This window comes from Toxorhynchites rutilus, chromosome 2, assembly GCF_029784135.1.
Source record: "Toxorhynchites rutilus septentrionalis strain SRP chromosome 2, ASM2978413v1, whole genome shotgun sequence".
Classification (NCBI taxonomy): domain Eukaryota; kingdom Metazoa; phylum Arthropoda; class Insecta; order Diptera; family Culicidae; genus Toxorhynchites; species Toxorhynchites rutilus.
The window spans coordinates 52990959-53018123 of NC_073745.1; the positions used below are offsets into that span (position 1 = coordinate 52990959).

A 27165-nucleotide genomic window follows, 5' to 3' on the forward strand; every position below is an offset into this window, starting at 1 on the left:
AAGGATGGGGGGGCTGCCAAACAAATGAAACACAAATTTCTACATTATTCGAGAATTAATCAAGTGAATGCAACCAAATTATGCATCTGGAGGTTTTAGGGTACAATAAATGATTCTATGGTGGTTAGATACTCCTCCCACTCTCTTAGGGGGACTGCCATACAAATGAAACACAAGTTTCTGCATTACTTGAGAATTAATCAAGAAAATGAGACGAAATTTGGCATATGGAGGTTTTAGGGTACAAAATAAACACAAATTTATGCATTACTCGAGAATTAATCAAGCAAACGAAACCAAATTTGGCATGTGAAGATTTTAGGATGCAATAAATGTTTTTACGGTGGTTAGATACACCTCCACTTTCTCTTGAGGGGGGGCTGCTATACAGATGAAACTCAAATTTTTGCATTACTCGAGAATTAATCAAGCAAACGAAACCAAATTAGGTATATGGAGATTTTAGGGTTCAATAAATGTTTATATGGTGTTCACACGATCCACCCCTTTCTCTAAGGGGGGTGAGGAGGTGGTGCTGCTATGCAAATGAAACACAAATTTCTGTATTACTCAAAAACTAAACAAGTAAATGAAACGAAATTTGGCATGTGGAGGTTTTAGGGTGCAATAAATGATTTTATGGTGGTTAGATACTCCACCTCCCTCTCTTAGGGGGGAGGCTGTCAAACAAATGAAAGACAAATTTCTGCATTACTCGAGAATTAATCAAGAAAATACCAAACTTGGCATGCGATGGTTTTATTTGTTTGAATTTAAATACATACATTTCCGCATAGTTCAAGAACTAATCAAGCAAACGGAACTAAATTTGGCATTTGGAGGTTTTATGGGGAAGAAACACTTCTAAGGTGGTTCGACATTCCTCACCCCTCTCTTAGGGTGGCCTGTCATACAAATGAAAAAAAAATTCGGCATAACTCGAGAACTAATCAGGCAAATGGAGCCAAATTTGGCATGTGAAGATTTTAGGGGGCACGAAACGTTTCTATGGTGAATACACACTCCTCCCCCCTAAGGGGAGAAGAAGGGAGAGGTCTGTCTTTATTCCATCATATTTTCTGTATCAAACATTTATTCCATGTAACGGAGAAACATGTTATTTGCAAGTGGTTGAAAAAACTTGAACGAGAATTGTGTCTGAAAATAATTTGATATTATAATGATGAGTTTTGGTAGAAGTACTAGAATTTTTTTAGTAAAAGCTAAATTCAACGGGGTCGATTAGAAGATCAATCAATGAACAGTTCTACGATTGGACTCATGAACTTGCGCTTAGTAAGAAAACGTGAATGTTTGAAGGTATTGATAACAAAAAAACAAATTTTGGGCAAGACGAAGTTTGCCGGGTCAGCTAGTTGTTGAATAATTTGAATACTCAAGCCCCTTGGCCTTGCGGAATCCATATTGTGTATGCGAGAGTAGGTCGTTCATCGTTGTGAAGCGAAAATGATAACGGATTTTCAGCTAGATTGGACAAACTTTTTAAATCAAAAAATATAAATGAAAATTATTTTCTTTGCATCAAATATGTTGCTCTATGTAGAAGAGTAACACATTTTTCCGCAAATGGTGAAAAAAACCTTGTACTGAAATAATATCTGGATATAATTTTATTTTATAATAATGAATTTTATTAGGGATTTCAGAGAAAATATAGAAAATTGATTAAGCAGGGTTAAGTGCTACGTGTTTTATGCATACAAGTAACAACACGTAATAACTATCATTCAAATTTTAGGAATATGAAACTGCCTCAGGCCCACTAACCGGATAGAGAGTAAATTTCCTCACAAACATAGATTTTAACACAAGATGTCGCATGGTATCCTAGACATCATGAATGATAGTGTCCCCGCCCTATTACAGAAAAGATGGAGCGAGATCAGAAAATCCGGATTTGCATCATTATTGCCCGTCATATCAATTTTGTCAACTTTACACGATCATTGTTATTGTCATTCTAATGAGGTAAAGACAATATTATTTATCGTGCAATGGACCCTTAAGAAATCTGCTTCTCGAATTTGACAGAATTGAGCTGTATTAAAGACCCGCGCAATCTGAGAAATCATTTGGATTGAGCCTGGGAGATGCGTTTCCATGATGATACCAAATGATTCCTGAGAATCGGTTGTAAATTGTCCATGTTTTACACTAGAGTACATTAATTCACATTGCTAGTCTTATAATTTGGTTTTATCTTCAAAATACTCACATAAATTAGGCTTCAGAAACAGATAATTCCAAATTCTAAAATATGTTCTACATATTGATCAAATAATTTCACACCAATCATGAGACATTAAAGTCATCTGTGTCTGCGACGATGGAAACAATTTTGCAATCACAACATCACATCATTTGTGAACTTATCTGACCCATTTTCACATTCCTAAGCTTATGTTGCCAAAGCATGATTCTATTTTTCCCTCTCATTTTCAAAACCACGCAAGGTCAAACTACTTCAAAACGTTGAAAAACAAGAGCTCTCACACATTGCGAATGCGGCGTTTGCTCGCAAGGAGCATGGGTACCCACAGCATGTATTCTCGTTCTTCCTAAAACAAGAACATTTTTTACTCAAACTGTTTCTTTGGTGAGCTAAAATTAAACACGTCTATTCACTTTTACGTGGGCACCGTTTTATAGCAGATGACGCCTGTTCGAAACAGTTTTTGCATCCCATGTGAACATGCAATCGCAGGTGTATTTTCCGCCTTAACTGGCTGACTTAATTCTACAGTGCTGCTTGACTCACCGATTTCGTAGCACGTTCCTTCTCCCGGAGTGCGATTGTTTCTCGGTTTTAGTAGAAAGTTCTGTTGACCAGTATTTCCTTGATGCTGCTGTAGCTGCTGGGATTGACCTTGCTGATGCTGGCTATTGACGACCGCAGCAGCAGAACCGGAGACCGTGGCCCAATCGACGAGAACCTTGAACAAAAAGTACACGATCGCGATTAGCACTAACCAATCGATGAAAATCATAGAGGAACAAAGTCCACACAGAAGCGCGTGTGTGCTCGATGATTATTAGCTAGCTCAAGGCAACCGGATGGAAAATGCGATCGACTCGAGAAGATGTCCGCTCTAGACTGAAAAGCGTAGGTATGGATAATTCCCTCGTCGAGCAAACCATTCGAGTGCTCTGATCGGTGTGTGGGGAAAAATGATGGCGAAAACCGAAAAAGTCTAATAATAAACCGTTGCCGCGAGCACGAACGATCCCGATCGAAAACACACAGAAAACGATACCCGAAAGTAAACAGATTATTTCTACGCGGGAATCATTTGAGGAGTTTGAAATTCGCCGGTTTTATTTTGTTACACCAGAACGAAAGTCAACTCAAGCAAGCATTTCAAGAATCAGCTGAGCCGGTAGCCGCAATGAATTGCGTGTGTAAACAACACACAACTGTATACATGATGATTTGTTTTGTGTCGGCTTTTTTGTGTAATGAAATCAAAACATAAACATTAGCTTGATTGTGGTTGTTCGCAAATCGTTAGCACCCCCACACCTTGACCATCGATATGGGAAACCACAATACACACACTACTTACATTGAGCTGCTGCTGGAGATCCCGTCTGGTTGGAGCGACAACTTCTCGGGGCACAGAATTCTTTTTCGAAGCTTTAGTTTTAGGCTTCGTGCCCGTCTGTCGGTTGTGGTTGCCGTTATTATTGTTATGGTTATTTGATCCTGGTGCCATTCTTCCCTAGCTGCATGGGACACCACAGGAGCAAAACCAAAAATGAAACAATTTATTAAATCCGATGACACAATGGAAGACATATTGGAATGAGCTCTATTTGCATTGATATGTTTTCACGAATTAAACTCTTGTTTACTCGTTATATACGGATATTTTATACTTTTGCAAACGCTCAGCACTTACTTTACAACGCGGAGTAAATATAACACGAATGGACACTTTTTATACACTGATTTTCACAGACTTTCACTTGTCCTGGAACCTTTCGGGCTCATCGTTCTGCTCTTTTTCACTGCTGGAACGAAACGATGACACGAAGCAGAAACACCACATCACACGTACACACCAGACTGCTGCGTTTACCACTATTATTGCAATATTGGGGAGAAAGTACGATTTGTTTTGATTTTGCAGGGGGATTTTACAGATGGTCGAAATAGGCCGAATTAAACCGAACATAGGGATGCACAAGTTGCACAAAAAAAATTTAAAAAAAACAGCAGCTGTAGCCAGGTATTGGCAAAATCGTATCGAAATTCATTCAACAACACTCATTCCTCATTCACAGACAGGGTTGCCAATAATATTTTTCAAAAAACTGGAAGGTTGCTCTTAAAAAAACTGGAAGAAAACTGGATCCTGTAAAAACTTTTTATTTTAAGAAGACCGGCTATGATTTATCTAAGTTGATATTTTATCCATTTCAATGCTTGAGAAATATCGAATTTATTTATTGCATTTTTTTATGCTTCGTGTAGTATTTATATGTAGTTCATAAAACTGTAACTGTAATTACTGTGAAACAATATTTGAGGGATGGTTTTATTTGGGCAAAACTTGAAGAGTTTCGTATTTATCGCTTCATAAAATCCATAACATCGCTGATAGAAGAGCGTAGCAAAACTGCGTATAGTTCGATACCTCAAAAAGGTACGGATCAGCATGAGATACGAGGTAAAATACCAAAAAATACCATAAACAACTACTCATAATGTTATTCCAATACTCAAACAACCACAAACAACGTTGCTCAAGTATTACTTTGGTATTGAAATTATCAAATTTTGGTATTGAGAAGCTATTTCTCTCAATTTTTTTTTGTATTATTCTTTGCTAATTTACATCTTGTATTAGGCTTGTACAAACCAAATTTCGGTATCAAGATCAAGATGAGGGACCCTTGAATATTTCCTCTAGCTCGAGAAAGTACTTTTGAAAAAATATGCAAAGTATGCTTTCTTGCAAAATATACACTATGGTTCACATGCATTTTATGCAAAGTATGCATTAGGTATTTAGGGGATTTTGTTTGCATTAATTGAATTAATCATATTTAGAACTAAAATTCCTTTGAGTGACTATGAGAAACTAATATCCATTTGTTGTAAACGGGAGCAAGGTTACTTGGGTTTTATATTTATGCCAATTAAAGTCAATGGAAACCATTTACTCTATGACTATGACTCTATGACCTTCAGAATGTTTTGGAGGAAGGAACGGTAGATCAATTGGTCTGAACTTCAGAATGGTTTGGAACATCCGATATTTATATAAATTGAAACACAGTGTAGCACATTGATTCTTGAGTAGGCTGTTAAATAAAATTAACAATTGAGTGATACCCTATTTTTATAGAAGTTTTATAAGTTTCCACCCTTCGGGAAAGCTCTTCGTTTTGGAATTTTCGACAAAAGACCGGCGGATCGAACAAAATGGACAGAACCGAATACGCGTTGACGGCATTGAGCTTCGTATTACGAAATGGGGGAGTAGGCATGACAATATGGGTTGGCAAAAGAAATGAACACGCTTTTAAAATAAAAATTATGAATGAAAATTAGTTTTTCCAAACCAAATTAGTACTTTATTTAAATGAAAATCACTTTTGCTTGCAAGTAGTGAAAAAATATCATACAAAAATTGTGTCTCAAGATAATTTTATATTATAATGGCAAGTTTTGGTGAGAATATCTGAAAACTCATAGAAATTAGATTAAATTAGGGTCAGAACAACGTACTTCTAGTAGGTAAATAACGCCAAGAAAAAAAATCATACAAATTTTAGTAATTTAAAACTGCTTTAAGGCCGACTAATCTGATAGAGAAGAGTTGGCCTCATACAAACTAATGTCGTATCCAGATGTCGACACCATTCCGCCGTCAACGCGAATTACACTTCGCCTGTCGCAGAAAAGAGGGATCGATCCAAGGTCGAATAATAAATGTCAGAAAATAAAATTACATAAGGGATAGGAAGAGGGAGGGACAGATAATATTTATCATTGTAAATTTATTTTACATAAAATGGAAAAAACTGGACGATATTCCAAAATACTGGAAGATTTCAGGGTTCAACTGGATGACTGGATCGAGAAAAAAAACTGGATGAATCCAGTTTAAACAGGAACACTGGCAACGCTGTTCACAGATAAAGCTCAACCACGGCTTACAGAGACAAGGCTAGTTCTTTAGCGAGTAAACTTTTTTTATTGATGACGTCATCTGATTCGTCAGTGTAAACAGTCTCCAGTTGTATTTTGTTTTCCGACTTACGCGTAAATGTTCCTGAAATGAAAAATCGAAAATGGTTCAATGCGCTGTGAGCGGGTGTATAAATTATTAAAATGACATTATCGGGCCAAAAAAGAGATTCTTTCGCTTTCCGAAAAACCGAGAATTATGTTCTTTGTGGATAAATGTTTGCGAAGCCAACAGTGATTTGAACGTAGCCAAGGCGAGGGTATGCTCCGATCACTTTTTAAATGAGGACTACCGATTGAAGGACATTCTACTAAACACCGTATGGAGCAAACAAATGCTGCGGAAAGATGCGGTTCCAAGCCAATTATTGCCTGCGGGAAACAATTTTGTTGCGAAAAACGAAATCACCGTATTCGATCGGAAGGAAATCGTACAGGAGGCTATTTCTAAGTACGACAGGTAAGGGAATTTCAAAATGTTCCTCCTTGTTGATGTTCATCAAAGTAAATCCAGAACACATTGTTTACTTCAATGATTCAGATGTCGTCACTAAAAAATGACTGATCCTGTAAGCCGTGAAGCTCAACCTTCTATTCTCCGTTTATGCCTCACTTTATTTGAGACAGAAAACATTCACCTATCATCTTCGCAAAATTCATTCTCGATTTGAACGGAAAAATACTGTCTCGATTCCGCTCATCTATTCTCAGAGAATTTGGCATTCTCTCATTTGCCTCTCGGAATGACGTTAGATGGTGATAGAATCAAATTGGAAACTTTTGCTTGAGCCAGTGTCTCTGTAAAATAATTCGTTTTTCACTAAAATAGCAATTATTGAAGCCTCGATCGCGGCAGTAAAATGTAGGTAGATAGTTGAAATCGAGTTGTTTCCTGTGCACTATTGCAATGACATTTTTTTGTTTCTAGTATGAAACGATCTAAGCCAACGCAAAAGACCATATTAACGCAAGTTATTGGTGAGCGGGAAGGTAGATTCATGTGCACTTGCATGCTGACAAGAAAAAGACTACAAGGGAAAATAAAATCATACATACACACAGATTGAGTCTATTTAGACCAGCCGGGTGACGTCTTTAGAGAACCCCCATTGAACTGACAGGAGCCAACATATCGGGTATCCCACTGACATTTTCCCTTTGTTTTCATATGAATTGGGTATCCCACTGACAGTTCTGCTTGAGATTTTGCTAACGATCCTAGCATTAATCATAGCACCCGGCTGATTTAGACTCACTCGTTCTTTTGTTTCGTGCGATCCTTCATTGAATGTTGTTTGTTTTATTATATTCACTCTCAGTCCCGAATAAAAATGGTCGGAGAGTGAAAAATGATTCATCGTGCAATCTCACGATTGCTTGTTGCATTCTTTCCGCCATGATTATTCCAAGCAGATACAAGAGTGATTTATTATTAGGTGTGGAGAAATGAGCGAATGAACTTTTCCATACTTGGCTGTAGCATTGAATGTAAATTTAAGTGTATGTTGACACTGCTCCAAACGAAAAATCAACTAGGCAAACCGTTGAGCTAGGGATTGAGTTCTCTACGGAGAAAACCGAGATGGTCTTTTTTTTTAGGATACATAGACCAAAGTTTGAAATTTTGAGTAAAACGATCACTCATTAAATGTCACATACCTTGGGGTCGGGCTCAACTCCAAATGAACTTAGAGAGCCCATATTAGGTATCTAAAATAGAATGCTAACAGAGAATAAGCTTCCTACGCACAAATGTCGGCGCCTAGTAGGGAACCCATCCAGAAGATCCAATAAAGTTGTACCGAACAACTGTTCTCTCAGTGATGGATGTGATATCCGGTAAAATAAATGAGGAATTGCACGAGTTCCAATTCGACCGCCCACTGTGGAGGTCCATCCTTTATTCACGTAACTACATAACGTCACACAGGCCACGTAACTTCATGATGTAACACACACAGCGTTAGGATGCCACATCCTCCCCCGCCTTATTAAAGTATAGCTCAAATACATTACAATTCATGTATCGCTTTGACCGTTAAATTTCTATAATTGCTCGTCATTTTGAAATGGATTCAAAATCCTTAAAGATCTCGTCTTTTATCATATCAAAATTATCACTGTGTTGAGTGGGAAGTGCGCAGTCTATGCCCTGGAGCTCCAGTATTTGCGTCATATTCTTCTCCTCTTGGCTCTCTTCCGACATTTCAAATAAAATAAAAAAGTAAAGTAATTAGACAAAAAAATCCAAAATATATTCAGTTGCCTTTATCGATGAACCTCTATCCTTGAACAGCTTCAACATTCCGGTCAAACGTTACATCCCATTTATTTTATTTTTGACAATTACAAAACTATCAATCCTTCATTGTATGGCTTTCTGATCAACATTGTTGTAAATTAAACTTCTAAACACATAATTCAACTGTTCTAAACAAAGTAAAAAAATCTTAAATAGAAAATAGAAGCGATATTAGTAGTACAGTCCATTGATTTCAGATTTACAAATCATCTCTGTATTTTTAAAATGTAAGAAATACATAGATTACTCTTGAGTATTTTCAATACAGACTCAATTGATCATACTGGCTTGATTTTTGACATCATCAACATGACCTTGCTTCGGTGTCCTTCTGTATGTCTGCCTTCTATAACTGCTGCTTGTCGCATGGTAAAACTCAGCCAAATGACCCGAAATGCTGCATTTTAATCATTTAGCTCGAAAACCTCTACAATCTTTCGATCCATGATATCTTCCAATCTTGGTGTAATTCTGCGTCCAGTTCAGGGTTTCATTTTCCGTCTCGCGCGACTAGCAGTTAAAACGGTTGGTTTTTTTCCTTCTGTAGGATTCGATTCGTAGATTTTTTTTTCACTGTTTTTTTTCTTTTGTGTAATAGCTTCCCATCACGCTAAACTGACAATAACAATAGTGAATTCGATTCTGTTCAGTTTCAACCCCAGTTCCAACCTAACTGCTGTCAAAACGTTTTTTTATTCACTCAGCTATAAGCCGGGTTCAGACGGTGCGAGTAAGCATACGAGTCGGTCTAGTCAGTTACTGCAGTACAGCTACTCACACCGTGTGAACACATCATGCCAGTTAGTGTCATGTGTGATTCGGCGTGCGAGCTACTTCAAATTTTTTTGAATTTACTCGCACTCGCATCCCTCAAAACGTCAAAAACAGAATTTAGCGCTCGAATCAGGGAGGCCAAATCTTTACATTGTCTTTACATGTCCCTATTTTTAAGATATTTGAAAATATGCGAAGATTATTATAGACTTGAAAATTATTGAAAAAACAAATAAAACCCTCATAGTTTCTAAGCGGAATCGTTGTTATTAAACGGTTTTATTTAGCTTGCCCTGTAATCTGTTTGTATGTTTGTAACATGTCCCACATTAGTAGAAATTTGACCCCCTTCTTGTTGACCGATTGATCTGAAATTTGGAACACACCTTTATCTCTGTAGTCATTACAAAACTGCGTATTTCATTATCTTGTAAATCCAAGATAGAGGCCGCTACAAAATGGCGGATCCCTTTCTTCCTCAAAACCTCATCAATGTGGGTTTTCCAAAACCCCATCAATATGGGTATCAAATGAAAGGGCTTGACTAGCAGAATACAGTTATTTAAGAAAAATGCAAATCCAAGATGGCTGCCACTACTAAATGGCGGACTACATAGTTTCCCAAAACTTCATTAATATGGGTGTTGGGGGGAAGCAAACTACGCCACTGATGACTTGATCTGAACCTGCGCATCCGGACGGTGCCACTCCATGACGCACCCAGACAATCATTGACAGCTAGCTGTCATCACTGTCATTCTGAAAACTTCTCTCGTACCACACATTCTTTGCTAATCACAAAAAAGGAGTAGAGATAGAACCCAAAATAAAGTTGAATTCCCAAATTGTTAAATAATTGAATCATCCTGTCGTGCTTTGAATTTAAAACGAGGAGATCAAATGTAGGTAAAACCTAATAATGTAAAGTTCTTGTTTAATTATTGTTTCTCTTAATAAATACAGCTTTGAGCTCGCTATACATTGATAAAAACGCGTGCTGAATAGAACCTCCGAAACCCCCGTAACAATGGGTATCAAATGAAAGGGATTGACTAGCAGAACACGGTTATTTGTGAAAAATGCAAATCCATCAAAATTCTACCAAATGGCGGACTACATATTATGTCAAAACACCATTAATATGGGTATCAAATGAAAGGGCTTGAATAGTAGATCACAGTAGATCATGAAAAATTAAAATCCAAGATGGCCGCAATCACAAAATAGCAATATACTTTATTAAACGGTTTTATTTAGCTTGAACTGTTCGTATGTATGTATGTATGTCTGTAGAATTGTCCCACAGTAATAGAAATTTGACCAATAGGAACTGACCGGATAGGAACTGCTGTCATTTTAAAACTGCTTATCTTGAAAAATCCAATTTGGCCTCCGCTCAAAATCGCTGATTCCATATCATCTCAAAAAAAAGGTTGATTGAGATATGTGTATCAAACCAACGAACTTGACTTGGAGAACACACTATGTATTTTCTGCAATCTACTCAATATCGGTATCAAATGAAATTTTTTGACTGATAGAATACAGTACAATGCCTTTATTGTAGAGAAATATTCTAATGAAACAGATAATGTACTAAAAACTAGAAAATAAAATGAGTAAACAAAAACTTTTTAAATTATAAAATCCATTCATTTTCATTATCCACAATTAGTGATTTCATCATATGTCCCACTATTTTATTTTAGTCTTATCAATGCCCTAGACTAATGAAGGAGAGGTGTGATAACTACTAACTGCAACTTGCCTAATTATTTTCTCTAGCTTTTAGTACATTATTATGTTTAATCACAAATAAACCGTTTAACTTAAAAAGTTTTTTTACTCATTTTATTTTGTTTTGCACGCTGGTGGGGCACGTTTTCTTTTTGAGATAGTTTTCTTGGGATTCTAAATATAAAATCATTATCGGGCACAATTTTCATTCGAAATTCACTCACAACTTCCAAAAAAAGTATTGTTCTAAAAAACAGAATACATATTCCATTTAAAAAAGTAGATTTTTATTCATTATTTTAGTTTTTGAGGCGTATTTATTCCTCCTGCAAATCTACTATCATTTTCATTTCACAAATTGGTACACGAAGCTGCTGTCAAGGCGAAATAATTCAAAATTTGAAAAATCTTTTAGACTGCCATTTGTAGCACTACATACTTTCGGAATTATTTTAGCTATGGATGCTTTCGAGATTCTAAAAAAATATCGACAATAATCTGAACGATATTCCAGAAGAAAGGTACAACATTTCTAGTTTCACTTATGTAGGTATAGCATCCCTCATGAGTGTATCTTGCGTTGTATTTGTGGAGCAATTAAATCCAACAGTTTTTTCACTTTTTCAGGTGTTATTCTCAACACTGCTCTGTACTCTCGGGGATCATCATCGTAGAGTTACTTCAATATTGTATTTGTTGCTCCTTTTTTTTGCATCCAATTCCTGGACCGAATCCTTTTTTCTTTCTGCTTTTTCCGGATAGTACCTTCAGTTCAAAGAAATTCAGCACAAAGTATTTTTAAACACGGCCAGTGTGTGTTTAGCGATAAAATTGTGTAATGATAAATTCAACTGAAAATCTAAGACGAAAACTGCCAATAAAGAAGTCGATTTCGGATCAATCATCTGACAAATTCGGATCTGATTGCTGTTTCTGACGATTTGATGGACATTTGAAAAACCGCCTGGCATCTCTGGAAAACCTGTGCCGTAGTATCTAGTTTCTTGCCAGCAGCTCACATTGTGTGAACGGACAAGGCGAGTCAACCATTTGTCAAGCGAGTTCACCGGGTCAGTAGCTGCTCATTGTGAAGCCAGCTACTAGCAACGTATAAATGGGCCTATAATAATATTATCGCCTATTATGTCTCACAGTAATATCCCACCTTGTATGCATATACTTGATGCACATACACTGAGAGAAATAATTAGTAAATATAACGAAGTTTTTGGTAAATACTACCAATCTATAGTCATTTTCGACCGTACTAATAAACACATATGTCAAGCAGAACCATGATTCGGAAGCCCAATATCGGCTACATTTTCTCGCCGAAAATGCACGTATCAGAATTATATCCTTATTATACCTCCGTATTGCCTTATGGGAACAATGAAAATGGTTAATACGCGCTTTTCTCACCAGTTTTCAGATATGACAATATCCAAGCTTACTAATGTTATCGAGTAAAATATACTAATCTCTGGTAGGGATGCGGGTTTGTTGACAATATGTACAAAAAATTTGTACATTCTACTAATTTTGCATTACCAAATGTATTTAGTAGTTTTCGACCGAGGATTTTTCTAAGGGTACACACGCACGGTACCCACATCCAAGATGTGTGGAATAAAGGTGTGACCGTGTCGTCAATAAGTGCGCGAGGGGAAACGGTAAAAATATACAGAGGACTGTGGAAAGGGATTTGACTGCAAATAGAGATGTCTAAATTTTTCGTTTATTTAATTGTCGATTAATTTCATTTCATTTTTAAATATTCGATTCATTCGAATAATTGTCTTTCAGTATTCGATTAATCGAGCAAATATTTATTTCTTGTAATTAAAAAGAAAAGACATTCATGATAAAAAACATGATGGCATAATTCTAAAAATTACAATCAATATAATTTTGTAATAAACATGGTGCAGAATAATGGTTTTTGAATAAAATGGTATTTCAGTATGTTGATAAATTTACCATTTCATGATTTTGTGAGGTCGATTGAAAAAAGAGCACACCATGAGAATAATGCACAACATTTTTATTACACCAACATAATTTTTTTCTGTTCAAAACTACCTATTCTTCGATTGTTGTTGGAATAGCTGATTTGTTTGAATATTTCTGCTTGGTCTCTATAGCTATTAGCTACTATTTATAGAATAATTGACCACTAGTATAGTATATTTTCCTTGGCACTCTGAATTTGGATACTTCTATTTTAGAACGGGAGCTGAGACTACCTTCTTTAAGTCCGCATTTTACTGCTGCAGACCCTGAATTCTTTTCCCCAGTCTCCTCCACCTCCAGGGAAGTATCGTATAAGTTGGTACGAAGGGGACGTATATCACTTTTTCACCACCTTCGGTCTGAGACACCGACGCGCGTAAAGGAGTCACTTTTTTGGACAAGTGATTTTTTTCCTATTTTAGAATATTGTTCAATGAAATGTATAAATTAATGTCAGTGGCGTGGAATATTTATCAAATATAATGTATAATATCATTTTCGGATTATTCTTATTTGATTTTAGTCCTTTTGTCACCGGATTGAACGGATTCATATATTATTCGTCGATATATTCGTCGTAAGATTCATACGTGCAAAAGTAAAGTACAAATGTTTGACATTCGTATAGTTGTTCACTAAATATAATAGTCACGCATATACACACTTGTGAAATAATTGCACTTGCGGAAGAATTGTAAACTGTATATTAATCATATAAGCATATTAATCGGTGGCTTATGGTTATTTTTACCGTTACAGCTTCGGGTTTTTTTTCTATAATATATGAGCTGAACAAGTCAAGAACAAGTCGCAGGAAGTTCCTAGAAATCCTTTTATATCATCTTTTTATGCCCCATCAAAAACAGGCATTAAGTTTTTGTTAACCAAGAACACAGAAACAAAGAATATTAGATATTGGAAAACTTGAAATTCCAGAAACCTCGAACAATTAACCGACGTCTCTAACTGCAAAACGCGGGAAAAATACCTCCATCACCGACCGACATCGAAAGTCGATTTATTCTCTTGAGCTGAAACATCTAATAAGATAGAGTATATTACAAACCTAACTTTAACCGTTAAAGACTTACCTTTCAACTTTTCAATGCTCTTATTCCCACCAAAACAATTCCACACACAAAGAGCGAAAAAAAGATATTGCAAAATATTGCAGATTGTTTACATACAAAATCCAAGATGATTGAAAGGCCTATCTCATGAGTCGCGCAACCGTATTGTATCTATCGTACCCACATCCAGTCGTACAGCAATAAGCATCGCCTCTTTGGCATACCAACTGCAACGAAACAGTCAGCCCTATTCTGTATTCCGACGGATTTCCATTTCGTTCGAAATCGTTATTTCGTTCGAGTTATGATTTCGCATCCCCTGTTTCGAACGTTTTGCCCATATGATGTTCGAAGAGAAACAGATCGAACGAAATGCAAAAACAACTCGAACGGAATACAGAATGGAATTTTATCAAGTCGTTCGAAATATTTCGAATCGATCGAAATACAGAAAAGGGGTGAGTGATTCGGCTCTTCAGAGCGCGTTGGGTGATTCCTCGGTAATAGAGGTCACACACTAGGATCAACCCGAAAGCTGTTGGGTGCGCACGGAGATGTTTCACGGGTTCACCAACACAATTATACTGAACTGTCAAGTTCCAAGTACAGTAATCGTTCGCTAACTGGTCCTGGCAAATATATATATATATATATATATATATATATATATATATATATATATATATATATATATATATAAAATAATATATATATATATATATATAAATGGAGTTATGTCTATCTGTCTGATTCTTATGGACTCGGAAACTACTGAACCGATCGACATGAAAATTGGTATGTAGGGGTTTTTGGGGCAGGGGAAGGTTTCCGTGACAGTTTGAGACCCCTACCCCCTCTCTAAGGGAGGGCTGCCATACAAAAAATCTTGAACGAGAATTGAGTCTGAAAAGAATCGGATATTGTAATGTCGAGTTTTGGTTGAAGTACTAGGAATTTCATAGTAAAAGTTAATTTTGAAGGGTAGATTAGAAGATCAATCAATGAATAATTCTGCGATTGGACCCACGAACAGCGCTTAGTAAGAAAACGTGGATGTGATAACGAAAAATAAATTTTGGGCGGCACGAAGTTTGCCGGGTCAGCTAGTCTAAAAATAAAGCCTATGAAAATGGAAAACCTACCGCTTTTGCTTTTGTATTATTGGAATCGTAATTCAATTCGGATTCTGATATTGATGAGTATGTTCATGTGCTTTCATTGGGAGGCGGAAATAATTATGGATTTTCAGGTGGAACAAACATGCTTATAAAATAAAAATTTTGAAAGCAAGTAAATTTGCACACATCAAATATATATTTTATGTGATGAAATAAGAGATTTTTTTCGAAATTGCAAAAACATATTAAGCGAAAACTGTGTCTGATGATGATTTTATATTATTATGGTAATTATTTTTGGAACAAACAAGAAATGCATCGACAAATGGTTAAGTCAGTGTCAGGACTACATGTGTTAGGTAATCAAACAACATGAAGAAGAAATTTTCATTCGACGCCACCAGACGTCGACACTGTACGTTAGTCATCGCAAATATAAACATAAAAACAAATCAGACTATGTGCCCTATTATAGAAATCGAATCGAGGATTCGATACAATCACTATCCCTATCACACCGAGTAAAATCTGCAATTATAGAAATCGAGGAAAACAGCTCAATTCCTTACTATTGCTCGAATGTCAGCGGTGGCGTTGAAATATTTTGCAACGAGTTCGAAATGTTTCGCAAAGCACTATAGAAAGGATGACAAATCTTTTTTTGAGCATCTGCTATGAAAATTTTAAATATCTGTATTTCAAAAAGTGTTAATATGGTTATGTTTTGGAGAAAACTGATATTTCATCAACGAATGAAATTAAGCGTAAGGCATGCATTATTTCATGTGTAATAGAAATGGCAGAATGGAACAATTTGTAATTTGCCATAGTCATTGGAAAATGAACTTTTTCATGTATTTCCATATCTGCAATCTATGAAATCTCGTGTGGGGGAGTTACCTAAATTCTCGTTCGTATCATTACTTTCATCATACCCGAATGATTTCCCTGCCGGTTTTGTGTTGGATGAATGTTGTAGGTGTTCTGCAGAGCGTCGATTTCTTGTTGTAGATTTATTGTTTTAGGGCCATGTGTATCATAGAAGAAACACTGACATTCTGCCATTTTGAACCAAGATGCATTGGGGGTCCCAGCGCATTAAGCTCCTCACTGAATTCCTCGCACTTTTCCCTAATCAGGATTTTTTTAACTACCTCCACCAAAGCAAAAGCTTCTAGCAATTTCTACATTCGCTTTCATTGGTTCGACGAGCCGTTCAAACTGCTAGTGATTTGTTTTTCCTTCTGTTCACTAATTTTCAGCCACTGAAGTACGCGCTGGAAGTAAGATCTGCATTGTAAATTTTAACATGATGAATATAAAAGATTCTGGATTGAACACATACTCTGTATAGACTATTCTGGCAACACCGTAAATTAAATACTGATCAAAACAAACGAACGAATCAAAACATACAGCAAAAACAACATTCAAACCAAAACAAACTGCTCGAAAAATTATGAAAATTGTACCGATAGCATTAACTCGGTCGATGCTATCGACTTTCTCGGTATCTATAATAGCAAAATGGGGCTAACGAGCGAAATTCTTATCGCCTCGATTTCTATAATAGGGCCTATAATAGTAAAATGGAGCTAACGAGAAAAATTCTTATCGCCTCGATTTCTATAATAGGACCCTTTATGATTTGCGTAAGTGAATAGGCCGCTTAATCAAGTGAAAAAAGGAAATCGATTGTTGATCACGAATGGAACCATTAGGATTTGGGTTATTTTCTTAAGAAAATTTTTTTATGCGGCCCTACCCACCGCATTTTTTTTTTAAATTGTGTAGCGAACACTATTTTTTAAAGCTACTGGTGAAGTTCAGTACGATTTTTTTGTGCCCTATCCTCCGGACAAAAACAGATTTGCCTGTACTAGCATCACCTCGAGTAGCTTTAATCCCGTTGGACATGACAAATCTTATCATTAACAGTTTGAACCACCGCCGACATGTTAGGAGCCAGCTAACCAGCTAATAGCATCTCCTGAGGTAGCTTTAAGTCAGCTGGACACGACACAATGGAAGCAGCAATAAGCAGCACAACAGATATCGTCATGGGGTATGAACAACGTGGACAACGCAACGAATGGTTTGACAACGAGTGCAGAGTGCTTCTGAACGAGAATGATGCAGCACGCGCAACCATGCTGCAACGAGCGACTCGACAAAACGTGTAAATATACAGACTGTAGCGAGGGCAGTAGACACATCGCTTTCGGGAAAAAGAGCCGCCTGGAAAAGAAAAAGTGTGAGGTGATGGAGCTGCTTTATCGTTCTCGAGAATCGCAGAAGTTCTTCAAGAAATTAAACGCCTCGCACAAAGGCTTTGTACCGCGGGCCGGAATGTGCTGGAACAATGACGGAGGCATCTTGCCGAACAAGCGCGAGGTGATCGAACGGTGGAGGCAGCACTACGATGAGCACCTGAACAGCGCGCAGTTAGGGACCAAGAGGGCGTTGATGAGGACTACATCGTTGCAGTGAACGACAACATACCACCCCCCGACGATGGGTGAAGTTAAGGAGGCCATTAATCGGCTAAAGAACCACAAAGCAGCTGGTAAGGATGGCCTCGCAGCGGAGCTCTTCAAGGGAGGTCCGGGAAAACTTTTAGAGTGTATGTACCGGTTGATAGTCAGGATCTGGGACACAGAACAGCTACCGGAAGAGTGGAAGGGCGGGGTAATCTGCTCCATCAATAAAAAAGCGACAAGCTGAATTGTGGGAACTACCGTGCAATCATGATCCTGAATGGTGCCTACAAAATTCTGTCTCAGATCTATCTTTCGCCGTCTACCACCAATAGTAAATAGAAGTTATCAGGCCAGATTCATGCCCGATTGCTAGACGACGGACCAGATTTCTACACTGCGGTACAGCTTGAGCTTGGGTAGACTGTACAATTCGTAGTTGCTCTCCGTGATTGACCTGAACCAACCAAATTGCACAAAGAACACATAGAATGACGCTTGGGACTAGCAAACCATTCTCGTTGTGCAATTTTCGGCGATTCGAGCTTTGAATGGTCAATAACGACGCCGGCCACGTCCTTACAGTCACCAGGGGAAGGGAAGGAATGTTAGTATGGTAACCGCCGCCCGAAGGCCAGAAGGGTCGCCTCTATAGCGTGGTTCCCTAGCGATTATCATGGAAGGGATAGTTGTTAGTGGGAGGAGGTAAGAATCAGGATTCACTGTGGTAAGTGATGTGAATATGTAAACGCGAATTATCGGCCACTCGACGAAATGAAATTCTGAAAATTCTACTTGTCACAACACGCAGTAAAGATTATCTTTAGGTATCCTGATAAGGAAAGCCTGTGTTGTTAATATTTATTACACGTACTTTAAGAATTTTAGACCGAAGTTTCATCATTCTTCGAACGAAGTGTATGAATATCGCACAATTATATTCACACATATACCACAAATAACTACAGGTAAACACACAAATCGATGACCGTCCGAAAGGAAATATGAGTTTTGGGAACACAATATAAAAAATTGAATTAGGGAACTGAAGTCTGAAAGTGGATCTAGAATCATTGACAGAATTCTAATAGAATATGAATCTAATATCTCACAAACTTTCACAAATGTCATTATGGTATGAAACGCAGTTGAAAAATTATAGGAGGTTGTGTCCAAGATACGACCGCATTGTTGACGTAGAACTACGCTGTTATTTTATATAAGTCGCTTGTTTATATCTTCGGATATTATTCTATAACGCTTCGGCGCACAACCTTAACGTCTGCTTCGCCATAACGTCAGTTTAATGCATTGATGCATCCTCAAAGGCACCAACGAAGCCCTTATGATGACGGAAAACAAACAATGTTAACTGCTTGGAAAAAGACTGAATTATGCCACACAGCTTGTACTCTGCTGTAACACCTATCGATGCGAATTCGCTGATGAGTTTGTCAAGAGCGACCGCCTTCACCACCAGCGGGGGGAGCTTGATTTAGTTGCTGCCTGGGTAACGGCGTTTACATTTTCGATCGACGCGCCGAAATCGCTTACTTCGCTGTTGTTCGTTGCGGTATCACACTCGCGAAGGTTCGGTTCAGTGCGAGCGCTTTTCACTGCATCAACACCGCGTGCATCATTAGATGACGCTTGCCTCGAAATTTTATTGCCCCTGGCAATGCGTTCGTTTTTTGCAGGGCTCGAGCCTGCCTTCCTCTTCTTCTTGCTCATCACACACTACGCGAAGTGTCCAATTTATGACGCGGAAAGAAAAACACACGATACGAATAACGCGAAAAACGAACAGAAAAACCAAACGACGATATCCAAGTTGGATTACCACTGGTGGGGTCCAATCTTAGGGTGGGTTTAGACCAGTGATATATACATGTGAAGAAATATGATGAGATTTATAGAAATAGCATTTACACTAGCGTGAACTTCTATAATGAATATATTCATATTTTCGGTGAATTTATTCACCTAAAGTAGAACTGCATCCAACTTTAGTGATTTCTCACCAGTGAGAAATTCACAAGCGTTTACATATGCTGAATTTATTCAAGTTATATATACCTCGAATAAGTGTATCATATTTATTCTCACCCGTTTACACCTATTTTCACGTGAATAAATCCATCTATAGCTATAGATCTCCCTAATGTGAACCCGCCATTAGATCGAAGCGCAGCGAAAGCAAAGTGAACTGGATTGCTCAACAGTCCGATGTCGAATGAATGTTTGCCTCAGCGGAATCCACTGTTTATACTCTAGGCAAGTATTCCCCGTCATTCTTCTACTTTTTCTTTGTTCATGGAGACTTTAAATCCTACGACTTCCCCTCCGTTGGTCGTCGATAAGTTGCTCGTTATTGACAGCTTTGTTTGGTAAAGCACACAAATGGACAGAACAAATGTATTGGAAAATGGAAACGCTCAAAGTTTTCATGAATTTTAACCATTTACAAACCAGGGAATTCTAATGTATAGCATAGTAAACAAATCTTACGGAATTTCCTATTCGTTTAGTATGTAAATCGCCAAAATCCGTTCGCGGCAAAAATAGTTATTAACGTTAACTTTATTTCATAAAAACGTGACCTGTTTTCTGATTTGGCACCCTTAATGAAAGACATAGTTCTACGTCAAAACATCTTATCTGCAAAGAAATCTAAAGTAAATAATGATGTTTATATCCAACGATAGACATTGTCGAAGATGAAGGCAAATTTTAAATATTAACTCACCAAAAAGACTGGCAACCATGAACATCTCTAAATGGAGCTAGTTCATCTGAACTAAAAGGACTATCTGTGGGTTAATGTATTCATTTCGTTAATAACAGGAACATCTAAAACCTTTATATACACAGAAGCACGAACACACGAATGAAAACGAACGATCTGTCTTTACATATCTTTACAGTAAGTCCCCAGAATGAAGCACGTCACGATACATCGTAGATTTCTACACTGCGGTAGATCCTCCCAAAGTGCCCCGAGTATCAGGTCCCTAAGCACCACATCTTCGTCGATTTCAAGGCCGCATATGATACAATCGATCGACGACAGCTGTAGAGAATCATGGATGAACACTACTTTCCCCGAATGCCAACAAGATTGATTGAGGCAACGATCGATGAACGGTGTGCGAATCTCAGGCGATCTGTAGAGATCGTTTTAGACTCACAGTGGACTCCGACATGGCGATGGACTCTCTTGAAGGAGAATGAACCACGAACTGACGCAACTCTACGACGAACCCAGTATACAGAAAGTCGCCAAGGCTGGACGAGTGTGATGGGCAAAGAAGTGGTTGTGGTTGCGAAGTGGATGGACCAGGTGGAGCACGACTTAGCAAAAGAATCGGTGCAGCCGAGAGTTGGAGAACTGCAGATATGAACCGAGTGCATTGGCGGAGCAATGTTGTGAATCAGATCCAATCTCTTCAACGGGATGTAGCATCATTATATATAAGAAAAAAATATGTTGAATGAAGTCTTCAAGTTTACGTAAAACAAATGGATTTCGTTTCTTCAACCTAATATAATGTCATATACACCCAGGTTTTTTGTTTCGCGGGGGATATGTACCTCGTAAAAAAAACCGCGTAAATTGGAAAATCCGCGTAAAAAAACGCGTTAATTGGAAAATCCGCGTAAAAAACCGCGTTAATTCGAAAATCCGCGTAAAAAAACGCGTTATTGGAAAATCCGCGTAAAAAAAACATGTCACCTGATGATAGATATCAAATGGGACTATCTTTACGTAGAACGGAAGTAAAAAGTTGAGTGTTGCTCGCTTCCGAAAACCCGTAGTTTTTTCTTGCAATTTCGTTGGTTACTGGTAGCTATACTTCAGTTTCCTTCACGAATGAGGCCATCTGCTGTTGCTAGAAGATGCCCTAGTAATTTGTATACTCTTTTGCCGATGCACATGCAGTACCACTGTTGGACCGTCCAGAGCTAAGTAGTCAGGAAAAGACATTCACGAATAGCTGCCCGTATAAACCCCGTTCCGTTGTACCGTCCGGCGAGCTCCCCGTTACCCAACACCTAAAATCCACGTAAGAATCATGATAAGGTGCGGCACTAAGCGCTAAACTCCCTTACAAGCACTAATTACCGTAATTTGCTCCGAGGGAACATAAGAGAAAAATGTGAGCTGAGGGGGAGATGTGATATTGCACTGATCTTTTTTTACGCGGGTACCGCTTGAAAAAACCGCGTTAATTGGAAAATCTGCGTAAAAAAAGCCACATTAATTGGAAAATCCGCGTAAAAAAAACCTGGGTGTAATCGCAAAAAGGCTTTCTGATATTTTATTCATGTATTATTTTTCGTTACAGGTTCTTAACAGATCAACAATTATAACTAATCGTATTGCAATGCGTGTGTAGTTGAGTTCATCACCGGACTCGTAAAGTTTTTTTTTCTTTATAAGTTACCTAAAGCCAACTTACAAGTAGGACTAGTTTATTGTTTTAAGGATATAATAAGTTAAATTCCCCTACGTTTTGTTCTCACTTCTGCTTGAATGGAGCTAAGCTGTGAACGCTATCTTTTTTTCTTTCGTATATCCTATCCCATACATCAAATGTTTGTGGTAACTGAGGGAGGGAATTGGATTTGACTATTTTGAGCTATATAGAAAAATTATCTTATTTTTGTGATTCTACTAAATGTCAAATTTACTACTGCTTCCTGCCTCATCATCATTATCGGACAAAAATACACGCCATGTTCAGTCATTTTTGAGACGCTAATTTTTTTCTCAAATTCTCCTTCCATTGCACACGAATCGATCAGCCGGAAACAGTGAAAAAAGCTGCTATTAAATGGTAACACAGAGTATGAATCTGTTGGCTACTCAACTGTCTGGGATGGACGCACACAGCCACACACACGCGCACACGTCGGCTGCTTAAGGAGTGAGCTCGTTTGGCGCTCGAAAGAAGGGGGCTGACCTTCTCTCTGGGATGAGTCTGTCTACTACCCTGCGACGTGGAACTACGAAACAACCCAAGAGTGAATTATTTCTAAAATGGAAAAAATACCTTTAGTTAATATTGTATTTTACAGGTCGAAGGATAACTTACTGTTCTGACCAGGAGAAAGATATATGTGGATGTCCTGCCCTGAGGTTACTTCTAGAAAGAAACATTGAAAAACATATTATTGGTGTCGCGGATTGTATGTTCCACGGAGAAGTGATAAAATCGCTGAAATTGGTGGGAAGAAATGAGAAGCTTCTGACGCGTTTCTAAGTCAAGAAATAGATTCATGCAAGTTAAATTTTCGGATGATATCGGTTAGTAAGAAAAAACACGCACACAGAACAGTTATTCAACAATTGTTATATTTTTTGTTCGTATTCATACGGATAATACTTTACATTAGCACTACTATAACGTTTTTTCTTTAAATGTGTTTTACAGCTTCAATTTATGGATACAACAATAAATCAGTATGGTAATGATAAAAAATAACTTATCGTGTTCATAATTTATCACGAGCATTTTGACAGGGTTCCTGCTCAACAAATCAGCACTTTTCGTTACCGAATTTCGACGCTTGCAGTCGGTCTGAGACCCTGGGAATGGTATTAACCTAAGACAAGACGTGAAAACTGGCTTCTTACTCTTCTTTCTGCATTTTCGTCGACCAAGTGCTAGATAACAGGAAAGCGAGATATGAAGGTTGCCAAATGTTATAAAATTTCGGAAGATTATTTCCCCATGAAAAACATGTGTTCTTCGTATCATGTATTTTCTGAGCTGCACATTTTTTTTTGTATTAATTGTTCAACCGAATGTCACATATTTCAAACAATAAGTACTTTCCTGTTATTTTGGTATGTAAAAAAATTAAATGTGAAAAATTAAATAGAAAACGTAGATTTGATAGTTGGAGTATGATATTTTATTTATCAAGAGATTATGGGCTTTACCGTTTACACTTCACGATGAAATCGAAATGAACGACACGCCATTAAATATCGTTTCACGAGTTAAAGAAAATGATGAGTTTTCAGGTGGAATTGAACCTTTTCAAATAGAAATTATGAATAAAAATTAACTTTTTCGTATCAAATTAGTGTTCAATGTGAATGAAAAACTTTGCTTTCTTCATTTGGTAAAATAATCTCGTACAAAAACTGTATCTGAAGATAATTTTATATTATAATGATAAGTTTTAGTGAGAATTTCGGAAAGTGTATAGAAAATTGCTCAAGTTAGGGTAAGAAAGACGTGCTTCAAGTAAATAAATAACGCCAAGTAAAAATTTTCATTCAGATTTTAACAATTTAAAAGTGCCTTCGGGCCGAGTAGTTAGACTTGTTAAAAACCAATTTCGTATCCATATGTCGACACTGTATCGTTCTCATCGCGGATACAATTCATTTCGTTTTCACCGTGAACAGGAATAAGGCTTTATAATTGAACTTTGATATCGTTCAAACACTAACAGTACTGAAATATTGATAAAATAATACATTTCCAAAATATAACATAGCGTTTATTCAGGTTTTTATTTGTTGTTATGTATGCTTCATTCAGGTTCCAACATGATTTATGCTTTACGGTTGGAAAATAATTGAATGTTCATCTCTGCTAGGCCGCTGCTATTATGCTATGCTAGAATGCAAGAGAATCACAAAAAGATGTAGGGTGGAAATACCGATGCAATGTTTCCCTCTTCAGGAACTGAACACCGGACGTAATAGAAACGAAAACTTACAAAGAATCCATAATAGAAATTTTCGCTAAAATGAAATGTGAATGCAACTATTATTCAATTTTGAATATATTTGGCAACACTGTGAAAATGTTGGAAATCCCATTTTTGTATATTTATCTTTGTCAATTATTTTCCTCATCAACCAATCAGAAGCCGAGTTACAAGTGGTCCAAGTTTGACAGAAGTGGTGGTCCGGAATCGGCCCCCTATTGTCTTGTCTCGTCTCAGGTATTAACGTTTGCATCAAAAAATGAACACAAATTGCCGATTTTTCATGGGTTTACCTTCTCACTCACTGTCCAAACTACTCATGCATCATCAATCATAGTAACCCATGTTGACAGCTCTTTCAGTCGAATTCTAACCGTGATGGCGAAAACAGTGAAGCTAATCCGCTCAGAAATGTGCGCGTTCAAAGAACGGTACCCTGTCGCATGGAAAACGGACATCGTGCGGCACTTTTTGGATTCCGGATACACCCGTTCCGATATCTACAACATCTTGGCACTATTGGAAAACAATAAGAGCATCGAAAGAAAGCCCGGTTCCGGACGGCCGACGACCCTGAGCGACAAGAAGCACCAAAGGATGCTGTCGAGGGAAAAGTAGCTACATCGCTGCGTGCGCTTGGCCGGGAGATCGGTACAACTAGCCAAACAGTGAAAAAGTACCTGACAAACATGGACATACATGTCAGGAAGTGGAAATCCCGTCCACTGGTCTCGGAGCTGCAGTGTTCTTTTTTCGAAATATGAGACGAAACATATGGTTTTGGGTGTCAATAAAAATAGTTATCTCGATTTTTCATTCGGAACATGCCACGAAATGTTGATTAGCAAGATAATATACCCTATGCAAAATATTAGCTCAATCGGACTTCATTTACTAGTGTGGCAGACGTTAAATTTGAGTTTTTTTTTTGAAAACCAAAAAATCACCGAAATCGGGGTTTTCAAAAAATAGTTTTGATGCCAAATGTCTCAATTTGCAAGCAACTATAGAAGATGAATTCTTTACTGAAGATGTGACGGAAAAAGCGTTCCCCCGAAAGTAATTTTATAGGTCACTCTTATTTCTAGGGGGCGATTAAACCGATAGTTGATTCTGTCCCCGATTAAATATCTATGAATCAAGAAAAAAGTGACTCCACGCGCTTCACGGCTTGGTCGAGATCCAAAAAGCGTACGAAAGATTATGTTATATCAATCATAAAAAAAATTCTTCCAGACTTACACATTTTCACGATGTTATATTCTACAAAGATGTAGATTGTGGAAAAGTGAACTGCCGATCTGGCCACTTACGAATGCCGGAATGGTTCGCAAACCGGGCAGGTAGGCCGGTTGTCTGAGAATACTCCCTCATATTGGTTAGTCAAAAAGAATGTTGTTTGTTGAGAAGAGCCCCTCTCTCGTAAAATCTTCGTTTAACCTATCGAACATACCTGATAAAAATTGTTTCGTTCCACGTTATATCCTAGTTTTGTATACCAATACACATCCGGCCCGAATTATTAAAAATTATCACTTTGTATCAAACAATTTAAGGTATTAAGGTTATCACACTTCGGTTAAGCGCTACTCTTAAATAGTAACGAGCCAAATATGCTCGGGTTTCCTTCCAGAGGAGGGTTTCGCACAGTTGTTGCACATGCACACGCACACATCAATCTTAAAATGTTATAAAATCATCGTACGTTAGGCATATACAAAATCGTTTTTGGTTATTCAAAACGGGGTAACACTCATTGATATACAGCAAAGCGTCCTACATTTAGGTCACTGTAACACCGGCAACGGCACCCACAGTTCCCAAGCACACTTGGTCAATTTTCATCGAGCTTTCGAGAATCGATTTGATTCGTTTTTGTTGTTGTTTTGGTTTAGGTTTCATAATCTAGGCACTATGCACTCGCTAAAAGCTCTCACAGTTCAATCGTCGTGCGCAACGCTGTCATGCAGTAGTATTGCGGAGCCCAAAATTAGTGTGGCTTTCGTTGTGTGCAAATCAACACTCTTCACATTGATCTCTGGCGACATTTTTTTTTTCTTTTAGCAGGCTAAAGTAGTTATCCTAGTCCTCCTCTTCCTCCCAGTCCGGATTCCGTGAATTTCCGCTCCACTCAGCACTCTATTGACGATTTCTGATATTGAGCGTTTTGTATGGACGGTGGTGATTGCGATTGTGGCGTTGAGGTCGCCGCCACCGGTATCGAAGCAACCGAGGAAGAGGAGGCAGAGGATTGCAGCAAAACAGTGGTTGCCACTGGCGGTGTGGAAATCGTCGTAACGGGAGGCGTCGAGGCGGATGAAATTGGTGATGCGGATGATGATAGCGGCGAAGGTGATGGTGAAGACGAAGATGATGCTGCGGGAGCGGAACACTGGGACGATAGTCTACCGGGCATTTTGGGCAACGAACACACTTCACATCTGGTCATGAGTTCATGGTTCTGGAATGTACAAAGGCTGCAAGTCCATTGCTCTCCGGTGCTTGCGCCACTGACGCCTGCGGAATCGCTCATTCCGGCGACGATGGCGGCGGGAGTCGAGTTCGAACGGCCGGAGTATCGCCCTTCGATCGTATACGATGTGGAAACTGCTGCTGCTGTAGGTGCGGGTGGATGATTTGGGGGAAATTTCGGAGGCGGCGGTCTGGGCGGCCGAGGAGGGCGATTGATGATAGGGCCGGTCGAAACAGACGGAAATCCTAGACAAAA

At 38.1% G+C, this 27165-nt stretch overlaps 2 protein-coding genes across 10 annotated transcripts in view; both read right to left on the reverse strand.

The window, feature by feature from the left end:
- LOC129767305 (uncharacterized) overlaps nucleotides 1–4075 on the reverse strand; it is a 42068-nt gene extending 37993 nt beyond the window's left edge. For both annotated transcript variants that reach the window (XM_055768029.1, XM_055768028.1), the window contains exons 1-3: nucleotides 3921–4075; nucleotides 3585–3744; nucleotides 2780–2954 (exon numbers count right to left, since the gene is read on the reverse strand). In XM_055768029.1, coding sequence (XP_055624004.1) covers nucleotides 2780–2954; nucleotides 3585–3734 — 325 coding nt within the window. In that variant the 5' untranslated portion in view covers nucleotides 3735–3744; nucleotides 3921–4075. The remainder of the gene's footprint in view (nucleotides 1–2779; nucleotides 2955–3584; nucleotides 3745–3920) is intronic.
- A 17900-nt stretch (nucleotides 4076–21975) lies between these two features.
- Nucleotides 21976–27165, reverse strand: part of LOC129765390 (TGF-beta-activated kinase 1 and MAP3K7-binding protein 2-like) — a 54670-nt gene continuing 49480 nt past the window's right edge. For 3 of the 8 annotated variants that reach the window (XM_055765664.1, XM_055765663.1, XM_055765665.1), the window contains exon 4: nucleotides 23043–27155. In XM_055765664.1, the coding sequence (XP_055621639.1) occupies nucleotides 26569–27155 (587 nt within the window). In that variant the 3' untranslated portion in view covers nucleotides 23043–26568. Of the gene's footprint in view, nucleotides 22745–22804; nucleotides 22856–23042; nucleotides 27156–27165 lie in introns of those variants that run through there. The other 5 variants (XM_055765667.1, XR_008741424.1, XR_008741423.1 and 2 more) reach the window with 5 other exon arrangements.